This window comes from Eutrema salsugineum, unplaced genomic scaffold, assembly GCF_000478725.1.
Source record: "Eutrema salsugineum unplaced genomic scaffold, Eutsalg1_0 scaffold_5, whole genome shotgun sequence".
Lineage (NCBI taxonomy): Eukaryota > Viridiplantae > Streptophyta > Magnoliopsida > Brassicales > Brassicaceae > Eutrema > Eutrema salsugineum.
Genome location: NW_006256612.1, coordinates 1,382,211 through 1,393,246, shown reverse-complemented (window position 1 = coordinate 1,393,246; position 11,036 = coordinate 1,382,211). Strand labels below are relative to the sequence as shown.

The 11,036-nt window shown below is 42.4% G+C and overlaps 1 protein-coding gene across 1 annotated transcript; it reads left to right on the top strand.

Annotated features, from left to right (window-relative positions):
• The first annotated feature begins 1,119 nt into the window (after positions 1-1,119).
• Positions 1,120-9,545, top strand: LOC112083886 (meiosis-specific protein ASY2-like). Its single transcript, XM_024151998.1, has 5 exons — positions 1,120-1,314; positions 7,078-7,780; positions 7,939-8,070; positions 8,148-8,782; positions 8,859-9,545. Exons 1-5 carry the CDS (start codon positions 1,120-1,122, stop codon positions 9,543-9,545), a joined length of 2,352 nt encoding a protein of 783 aa, XP_024007766.1.
• The last annotated feature ends 1,491 nt before the right edge of the window (positions 9,546-11,036 follow it).

Sequence of the window (11,036 nt, the reverse complement as noted above, 5' to 3'; positions counted from 1 at the left end):
GGTTAGAAATTCAATTTAAAACTAAAGTTACATTAATTAAATATAGTAATTAAATTTACCTCTTCAAAAATCTGGTCCATCTCCGCCACCGTCAGCGCCGGGGTCGATTGGACCGAGCTACCTCCGAGAGAAGTTTGACGCGCCTGCTGAGTCAGCTGCGTCTGTCGCTCCTCGATCGCCGCACAGGCGGCGTTGTAGATCTCCTCCGCCCGAGGATCCGTGAATTCGCCGTTCCGCTTCTTATGCGTCTCGGCGAAAACCTTTGTCATCGGAGGAAGTTCTCCTCCGTTATCTTCGACCTACAAAATCAAAATGAAAAAATTAGTATCGACAAATAAGGGTTAATTATTTGAAAACAAAAAAATTAGTAATTTTAATTTACTTACCATCATAAGCCGTCTTCCGGCAAAAGGAATCTGGCCGGAGGTGTGCGGAACGTTCTTCCGATTTCTCGCATCGTCAGTAGCGTTCCTGAAAAATATTTTCATTAGAATCTATTATAAGAATTAATGAAAACAAATAATGTAAATATATTGGAATTAACTACTTACCTAGATCCGGAACACTTGGCGGCCGTAGTCTGGTTGTGCGGTTCCAACCAGTACTGGACAAGGCCCCGCCAGACGGTATTGGCCATAGGCGCCGGCTTGGCCTTGTCGCCGTCAACCTCCTACTTCTATTTCCAGTCGGAAACGGTGTTGTTGAGGCGGAATTCGACCTTCTCCTTGAAGGCCGTCTCCACACGTCCGTGTGCGGATGTTTCCCAATGCCAGTTTTGCTAGGAAAAAAAAGAAGTTAGTAATTATTGTAAAGAGTTAAAATTTAAAATTAAAATTAAACAAAATTGTAAATTACTTACCGCAAAACACTTGAACCAAGTGTCAAGTGTGGCCTGATCTAGCTTCTTCCAGCTGATATGGGGTTGTACGAAAAATCCCTTGATGATATCCGCAACGTTACGACCGACTGTATTGTCGGTTGTAAACCTAGTCAAATAGTAAGACAAAAGTAAATTAATTTCAAATATATAAGAATAATTATTAATTAATTTAAAAATATTGTAGGAAAAAAATTTCGTACCAAAATGTGCCCGGGGCTCGATCCGGGTCGAGTTTGTTCATGGTCTCACCACTCGGCTGTGCAAGAAGATCTTGTACCGTAAAATGGGCATACAGTACAGGCGGGATCGGATCAGCCTCAGGCTCGGCCTGTGCGGGAGCCGCTAGTTGGGCTGGTGGTGGTGGAGGCGGTGACGGCTGGGAAACCGTCCGTTGTGTGCCCAAGGACTCCGGGATGGCTGATCCGGTCGCCGAGGTAGACGGGGCCGAACCGTCAGAATTCTACCAGCTGTCGGTAGTGAAATCTCTTAGCCCGAGGAGCCATATCGACAGAATCTACAAAATTTAAAAAAATTTGTTACTAATTTTGCAAATATTTATTTAAATTTACAAAATCCGGGCCTATCTAAATTTCGAAACCTAAATCTAAATTCCGAACCTAAATCTAAATTCCGAACCTAAATCTAAAAGAATATGTAATGAAATTAATTTAAAAAAAAACTTACAAGTATTGGCTGGGAGAGTAGGGAGAGAGGGAGTGGGTTAGGGTTTAGAGAGAGAAAGTATTGTAGAGAGAGAGGGGAGAAGAGAGGAATGAACGACGAAAGGGGGAAAACTCGCGTCCCTTATATAGATTTTGTGATCGTCGTAAAATTGTCGTAACTTTGCGATGATTTTACGACGATTCGGTTGTATAACAGTCGGTCCACTGCATGACATGACACGTGTCGTGATGGGAGCGTTTGACCGTTACGACGGTTTTACGACGATTTTACCCAAAACCATCGTAAAACCGTCGTAACGTTTAAACATTTATAACCTCGTACCTCGGATCAAGAGCCTATCCGGTGCAAACATTACGACGGTTTTATGATGGTTTTAGAGAACTTCGACGTAAAACCGTCGTAAATTTACGATTATATTACAACGGTTTTACGAAGTTTTTTAAAAAAGTGAGTAAACCCTAAATCTTATAAATGAGATATTGAATGAAGAACAATGCAAAGGTTATTGTATCCTAACATATAACAAAAGGTTTACAACTTTGCATGTATGATGGATTTGTGACATGAGATAGTAAAAATTGAAATTCCGTAGTCTAATATATAACCTTTCACTTAACATTTACGAAAACATGCATGAACTTGTAAATATGTATGTTTTTTTTTCAAATTTTTGATTGATCAGATTGATAGCATTTCATATAAAATAACATAACCATTCAAAAACATTTGTGAAATATCTTACAACCAATAAGATATAAAAGATTCAAATTCTTGGATTTCAACATTACGACGATTTTACGACGAAATAGTGTACTCGTCGTAAAACCGTTGTAACCTTACGACGATATTACGATGGTTCGTCGTAACGACGTCGTAATGTTGAAACCCTATTCAACAGGGCTTAAAACCTAGACTTAGGGTTTAGGGTTTAAACCCGAATTTTAGGGTTTTTAAAAAATTCAAACAAACAAAGTTACAAATTACATAAACCCAAACATTCACTAAATACAATGCATGAAACTCAATCAGACTCATCTTCCTCTATTACTTCATCACCATCACCGTCTTCTTCCGCCAAATCGTCATCATCGGTTTCAGCAAACTCATTATCACCTTCTTCTTCTGTATCTTCGGGAAGATCTTCAACTTGCCTATTTCGGGGGTTTATTAAATCTCCTCATCAACATCTGGTTCAGACAGATCTACACAAGTGTTCTGTTGAAGTGGAACATCTTCAACCCCTACAATCTTGCCCCTTGGAGCCACTTTAACTACAGCTAACCATGAAATTCCTGTTGATCGAACTCGAGGGTCTAGCAGAAACGTTACTTGTTCTGCTTGAGAAGCTAATATAAATGGCTCAAACCTGTTGTACCATCGTGATTTGTTCACGTCAACAACTCCAAACTTGTTTAGACGTACCCCTCTTCCAACAGTTGGATCAAACCAATCACATTTGAAGAGAATAGTTTTCAGCCTTAACAATCCAGGATACTCTACTTCAATTATTTCTTGCAGAACTCCATAAAAATCGATTTCACCCCTCACACAAACTCCATAGTTAGTTGTCGCCCGCTTTGCACCGTGACGGTATGTGTGAAAAACTTAGCCCTGAGTGAAATACATTGAGGCTGTAGTTATTTTTGCCATCAGACCTAGTAGTAGCTCATGGAACCATGTTGAAAATTCATCCGGATCATTCGGGTCCACCTAATAAGAAAAAAATTCCGCTTTAATTTCTTGATTTGGATATATAGCAAATTAAAGTAGTCTTTTAATTAAAATTTTATACGTATTTGTCCTTTTAACCACTGGGCATAGTGTTGATCTTTACGATCATTGATTTCAGTTTCAGAAACCCCAGATATGCATTCTTTAACCTCATCAACAAATGTGCTGAGAAAAACAACAATATAGTTATTAATACTGACAACTCATATAAAGATATTATTAATTAAAAAGTACATTTCATACGATGACAACTCTTCACAATTTAACAGGATATACGTATGTGCACTGTGATAATCTTTTTCATTGGACCACCAAACATCTTTTAGTTTTCCACTAAGACGTCCGATCGGCGAGAATATGTCAGGTACACCTTCAACGGCATATGTATGGCCAACTCCTCCATCATCATATCGACGAGTAGCTCTTTTGCGTGTTCGTACTTTCGGTGCAAAATAGTATGAAGTGAAGTGTGAAGTCTCTTGCGTCAAGCTTCCCGCCACAATTGAGCCTTCCCGATATGGATGGTTATCCGGTAAAAACCTCCAGTGATAATCAAACCAACAAGTTTTTCTACCATGTTTTAGCTGAAACGCATCAGTTCGATGAAGACAATAAGGACAAGATAGCCTCCCATGTGTAGTCCATCCTGATAGCATACCATAAGCGGGGAAATCGCTTATTGTCCACATAAGCACAGCCCGCATAGTAAATTTGTTCCTCGTAGAACAGTCATATGTACGAACGCCAGTATACCATAACTGATTCAACTCATGTATGAGTGGCTGCAGAAATACATCGAGAGCTCGCTTCGGATGATTTGGACCTGGAACCAAAATACTTAGGAAAATAAATTCCCTTTGCATGCACAAATCTGGAGGAAGGTTATAAGAAGTTAGGATTACTGGCCACAATGAATATTGTCTAGCAGACATACCAAATGGACTAAAACCATCAGTGCACAGACCAAGATAGACATTCCGTTTGAACTTAGCAAAATCTGGGTATACCATATTGAAGTGTTTCCATGCCTTTGCATCTGATGGATGAACAACTTCTCCATCTACTTGTGTATGTTCTGCATGCCATCTCATTGATGCAGCTGTCCTTTCAGATTGATAAAGCCTTTTTAACCTATCAGTTATAGACAGATACCACATACGTTGGTACGGTATCCTTTTACGCCCACCAGTTTGCGGCCTGTATCTTGGTTTTCGGCAAAATCGACATTCCTCCAGCTGATTATCATCTTTCCAAAAAATCATACAGTTGTCAACACATACATCTATCATCTCAGAAGGTAGACCAAGACTAAAAATCAACTTCTGAATTTCATAGTATGTTCCCGCTGCCAAGTTATCCTCTGGTAGATACTCCTTCAGAAGATCAGCCCAATCAACCATGCAAACCTCAGTCAGGTTATGATCTGTTTTAATTGACATCATCCTAGCTGCCAACGATAATTTAGACAAGCCTTCTCTACATCCTTCGTAGATTGGCTGATTAGCATTGTCTAACAAATCATAAAATCATTTGGCATCTACATTAGGTTCCTCAACAGCATTACCAGTATGCGTTTTATGAAATGCATCAGTCACCATTTCGTGCATCCTATCATGATCTACACTTTGATCATATTGATACTGATTAGGCTGATGACCATAATTCGATTCATCAATATCAACATGACTTTGATAATTACTACTACTACCAGCATTCCCATGAGTATTACTGCCATATCCTTCTCCATGTAGATACCAAACAAAATATTGCGGCATAAACCCTCTATTTAATAAATGCGTCCACACGGTTTTGGTTAGTGTATACCTCGTATTCTTGCATTTCAAACAAGGACAAAACATCTTCCCACTATCTTTCGTTCTCTCCATATTTGTAGCCTGAAACATAAATATTTGTGTCAACGCCCCATCTGAATCTTTACGCATATACATCCAACTTCTTAGCTCGTATATAGACATCTTGAAAATAAACTCAAAATAATATCTCTTTTTATTGATTAGACAATAAAGGAGGTGGTCTCTTGTGTCACGTCTAGCCACGTGAATGGAGTAAATTAACCTTATAATATTATTACTTCTTTTTTTCAAAGTAATATAACTCTTAATTCGGGTTTCCAACAATGGACAACCCAATATATAAGGATTTACAACACTATACTAAAATTTAAGAGACCTACAATGGGTCTCCAAGATGAAGATGCTCTTATGTTTGAATGATGATGTGTTGTGATTGAATGAAGGAATGAAAATCTATTTATAGGAAAATTCGGGCTTTACAACGCTTTTACGACGACTTTTTACGACGGTTTTACATTCAACAATAATATTACGACGAGTTTACGACGATTATGCGATAAAATATTTCATCTACAATTGTTAGGTAAACATGTTTTAAATGTTTTTCACCTAACTTTTTTTTCGACGTAAAATCATCGTAATATGTACATCGAAATGCAGTCGTCATATATTCATCGTAATTTTGCATCGAATTTACGATGATTTTACATTTACTAGCAAATCTCTCGTTATCGATGTATAATCGTCGTAATTCGTCGTAAATTGTACGTCGAGTTTACGACGATCTTTTTATACAACGGTGTTACGACGGTTTTAAAATTAGACGTAAGATCGTCGTAAAATTGTTGTAAGTTTGTGACGATTTAAAAACCGTCGTAATGGACCGTTGGAAAACGATTGTTTTCTTGTAGTGAAGGGACAAAACAGTACTTTAGATCGGTAAACTCGGGTTTTATTAGATCGAATCGAAAGAGTACAATTGAGTTCGGTAGTTAAGCAGATAATAACGAACTAAGAGTTTATGAAATCAAGAATCTAGCGTGATGAGTTCTCAGTCTCTAAGTCTTCTCTGGAATATCTTGTGTTCTCTGGCGTCGATTCATCTTCCTTTATATATATCCTCTGAGTCGGTCATCAAGTGCATCTCCTTTTTTTCATAGTAGTTTCCTATTTTTGACCGAACTCGGGGAACTTCTCGGTTCCTTCGAGAAGCTTCTCGCCGACCTCGGCTTAATGGGCTGCGTTCGGCCCAAGACTTTATTCGGCCCAGTCTTCCCGGTACATTCCTTCGTGAACCGGGCTTACGTTACGCCGATCTCGGTTTGTACCGGAGAAAACTGGGGTGCGGTTTTCACCTCCAACAGTTAGCCCCCCCCTCAGTTCGATGAAAGGAAGCGGCTTTTAGTCGAACTCGTTTGTTTCAAACCTAAAAGTAGATCACAAACCGAGCTCGGTAACTGCAATCGATTCGCATTCCCGGACATTTCGCACCCTGTCTTCAATGAGGCGCGTGATTTCCGGGGTTTCGCGAAAATCGAAGAACCACGATTCCCACTGTTTATAAGAGAATAATTTCTTCTCGCATTCATTATTCTCGCTCAAGCATATATAAGGTATGCTGCTCTCCCTTCTCTCTAGATTTTGTTTCTCTCTCTAGTTTTCGTTTGTAGTTCTCTCTCGTTTCTTCAACTCCCGCCGCCGCGATTTCTTGACTTTTCCGATCGATCTTCAAATTCTCCGATCGATCTTCAATCTTTTCCGATCGATCTTCAAGCTGTTCTTTACTTTCTCCAGATCCTCTTTCGACTTCATTTCTCCGAACTCAACATGTCTTCGAACTCCTCTTCGATCAATTCTTCTTCTAATCAGATTCTTCCGGAAGATCGCCGTGAGCCTACGGAGCCGAGCTCTTCCTCTTCACATCCTCATTCATAAGATTCTTCTCAAAGAGAGAGCAATCCCCCCCAGCTAGTTCGCAAGAACTCTAGGTCGGTTGATGCGAGCAGCAGTCGTGCTAGACCTCGAGTCGAAGCTACCGAGCAACTGACTACAGAGACTCGCGAAACGGGAGCTCGGACCGGGCCGAACACTGGCGGTATTGACCATGAGATCGAGGAGGTGGAGGAAGAGAATCAGGAGGAGAACGCCACTGAAGCAGACGTTGCCGAGGACAACCTCGAAGCAGTGTACCATGCTTCACCACCACTTCCAAGGCGAAGGATCGTTCGTCCCAACAACGTGCCGTCTTCTTCTATTTCTCCGGGTGCTGTTCAGGCCGTACTCGAAGAAAACGGGCTCTCGGACCAAGTCATCTTTATAATTCCAGAAGCTGGAGATCGGCCGTGGGACGTCCCCGAAGGCTTCCTCTGCGTCTACTTGACCTATTTCACGCAGTGCGGGCTCTCGCTTCCAATCCCTTCCCGTCTTCTTGGGTACTGTAATCGGCATGGCGTAGCTCTCACACAAGTGATGCCGGCCTCAATAACGAACTACGTAGGGTTCGTTACTTTATGCGATGAGCTCGGCGAAATCCCATCCACTCGGCTTTTTGAAGACCTCTTCTCGGTCAACATCCACAAATCCAAGGATTGGTTCTTCGCAGCGAACGCCAAGCCGAGAAAGAACATCGTTACTGGGCTAAGCCCAGTAAATTCAATGACTGGGAATCCCAGTATTTTTATCTCGAGATGAACGATCTCACCGTCAGCAACTCTGACATCCCAACTCAATCGGAGTGGAAGATTCCGATTGGTAGATTTAGATGATCTCGTACTTAGTTAAATTCTGATTTTGTATTTTGCTAACTTTCTTTCGTTCCATCTTTTGCAGGTTGTCATCTCTCAAGTCTTCTTCTCAACTCCGGACTAACTTCCGAATTTGAAGCCGCTTTTAGTGAGGCCGGTAAACGCCGTTGGCCCGAAGTTTGGGAAGAAATCCTTCAACGTCGAGCTAAGAAAGCAGGTTTGTCTATTAAGTTCACCTCTACTTTCTTATTTTGAGCTTATTCCGAACTCCCTCTTGATATATTTCCCTTGCAGGTTCCGTCCAAGAACCAAAGCCGCTGAAACGAAAATCTCGAGCTAACAAGCCCCGACCTGCTCCGAGACGAAAAGCGCCGAAATCGCGAGCTAAACGAACCCGAACAGCAAGGATGCTTTTGCTTGATGAAATCCCAACTCTGTTCGATGAAGAGGAGCCGAACGTTGCAGATCCGACTCCTACCCTTGCCGCCGAAGGGACCAACGAGCAGCCTGGAGAACTGCCGCCTGTTGCGAACTCACCTGACCAGGCTGGTCAGAAGAAGTTGAAGAAGAAGAAGTCCTCAAAGAAGATTAAGAGGATTGAAGAATCTTCTCGGGTGCAAGGTGCTGCTGATGAGCTCGAGCTACCGACAGTTGTGACGTCGGACCTTGCTATGCCTCAGGATCGAGCTGAGGCCTCACATTCCCGGAAAAGGCAGGAAAGAGATCAAGCCGAGGGTTCTCCAGGATCAGAGCCGGCTAAGAGGGCTAAGGTCTACTTTGACTATTACGAGGAGACCCCCTTTGAGGAGAACGTCGATGCCTGTGCCGACCTATACCACAAGATCTCAACCGAGGTTCCGAGTCTTCCGGCGATCTCCGAGCTACGCTTTCCCAACTTGTATAAGGGAATTGCTCGTACAACTGCCGTGGTAATTTCCTTATTTCTTTTCTTGATCTTATTATTTTTCTAAGTATGAGTTCTAACTCATATTTCACTTCGTGCAGCTCGCCAGTCAGACCAACAACTTGGTCGCGGCGTATGAAGTCGCACTGTATGACGAGCAGGTTAGGATCGCCGAGCTTGAGGAGAAGGTCGTCAAAGCGGAAGAACACCTTGCTACCAAGCTCCAAATCAATGACACTCTCCACTCTTCGGTCAATCTGCTGAAGCAAGAGAGCGCGGAGTTGAAAGCGGTGAGAAAAGAGCTGACTGAGGCTCAAAGCATGCTTGCTCAGGAGTTTGAGAAAGACCGGGAGCGGCTGCGGGACTTGGTGACCCACTGGAAGGGTCGAGTTAGGAGCGTTCACGCAAAGGCTTGCGAACGTTTAGAGAAGGTCATCCGAAGCTTGGATGATGCTGATCGGGCTCGTAAGCCGTACCTGGTGGTCAACCAGCTCAGTGGAGTTCTCGGCTTCATTAAGCAGCTGAAGAAGAAAGGTTTCTACGAGGTCCCGCCAGAGATGGTAGCCGACATCGAGGCGAAGCATGCTAAGGCGTTAGAAGAGTTTCGTTCAATCGATGCTTGCGTTCTCACCGAGGAGGATAAGCGGATGTCTCCTTTCCCGGACGAAAATTATGTCCCGATTGCAAACGTGACTCAGAGTGCACAAGATCTTGTGAGGGGCGAGCAATTCGGATCGAACGAGGACATGCTGAACGCCGATCAAGCTGCAACCTCAAAGACCACTTAGTCTTTTTCTGTTTCTTCTCTTTCTCGAACTTACTTGCCCTTTCATGTGTTACTTTATATGTAATGCTTATTTTTAGACCCTCGGTGGGTTTTTGAACTTATTATTTTTCGTATTTTATGATATGCCTTTCCGTTCTTTTGATGGTATCTTTTCCTAATTTTTCAAAACCATTTTCTCGCAAGTAATAGATCGGTAACTTAGCGAGTGTCGTTTGAACATAATTTTATCTTTCGGTAGCGAATTGCGATAATTCGGCTTACATTTGCGAGTGTTGAGAACTCGGCTTATAGTGCGAATCTGAGGAGTTCAGCTTATTGTGCGAGCATTTGAGCTCGGCTTGGGGAACCCAAGTAAATCGTTGTCGTACTGGAAGAGTGAATTTACTCGAACTCCTGTAAGCGCACGAAACGAGTCCAAGGCTTATTGTTCTTGGTAACTTAGAAATTTAACTGTGGGACTGGCCCCGGCTTTTGATATGTGGTTTTGTCGCGGCACCATGTGGGTGTTCGCAAGACGGATCTCGGCTTTTTAAGTTTGCATTCATGTGGAACGCTATCAAACAACTGGCCAAGAATTCGATGTAAAAACAAGGAGTTCGGTGTCTTGTGATTTCCGAACTCAAACTTAGACGTTTTTGACTTAATAAAATTTTATTGATGTTATATCTGGACTCGGTAACGAGCTGCCTACGTACCCTTTAAAGGGATCAAGCCATTCGTACTTCTAAGTACAAAAGTGTTTTTTGCTTCGACTAAGTAGTTCGGAGGCTTTTTTTTTTTTTTGATCAAGCTCGTAACGAACTAGTAGTAGTATCGTTTGAGATGCATTGAGTTCCAAGATCACGGGATCGGAGTTCCGTCTAACTTCATGAGTTGATAAACGCCGGGCTTAACAACCTTCATCACTTGGTATGGAATTCCTAGTTCGCGTCGAGTTTTCCTGCGTTCTTTTCTTCTGTGTTTTGATAGATTTTGCGAAGTACGAGATCACCATCTTCAAAGTGACGGCTTTTAACCTTCTTGTTATAGTAACGAGCTGCCAGTTGTTGGTAGTTTTATATCCGGAGTAATGCTCGTTCGCGATGTTCTTCGACTAAGTCGATTATGTCGAGCATCATATCGTTATTCGTGTCGGGTTGCTGGGTGAGCATAGTTCGGCGAATACTTGGGACGTTGAGTTCGGCTGGACATATAGCATACCATATGCGAGGAAGAAAGGTGATTGACCGGTCGAACGTCGTGGTGTAGTTCGGTGGGACCATAAGACACCATCGAGTTCGTCCGTCCAGGTTCCCTTAGCGGTATCGAGTCGCTTCGTCAGACCATCAATAATGGTTTTGTTCGTGGCTTTGGCTTGTCCGTTTCCTTGTGGGTATCGCGGGGTAGAGAAACTTAGTCGGATTTTCCACTTGACGCAAAAATCAGTGAAAATTATCGAAGTGAATTGGGTTCCGTTGTCCGTAACGATCTCGTACGGGACTCCGTGTCGGCA

Bases quoted from the DNA above. Each gene is read 5' to 3' on its own strand.
- LOC112083886 (XM_024151998.1), top strand. From the start codon at position 1,120: ATGGTCTCACCACTCGGCTGTGCAAGAAGATCTTGTACCGTAAAATGG. The intron at 1,315-7,077 runs GTAGACGGGGCC...AATCCCCCCCAG, and splicing joins TGGCTGATCCGGTCGCCGAG to CTAGTTCGCAAGAACTCTAG. The intron at 8,783-8,858 runs GTAATTTCCTTA...CACTTCGTGCAG, and splicing joins TTGCTCGTACAACTGCCGTG to CTCGCCAGTCAGACCAACAA.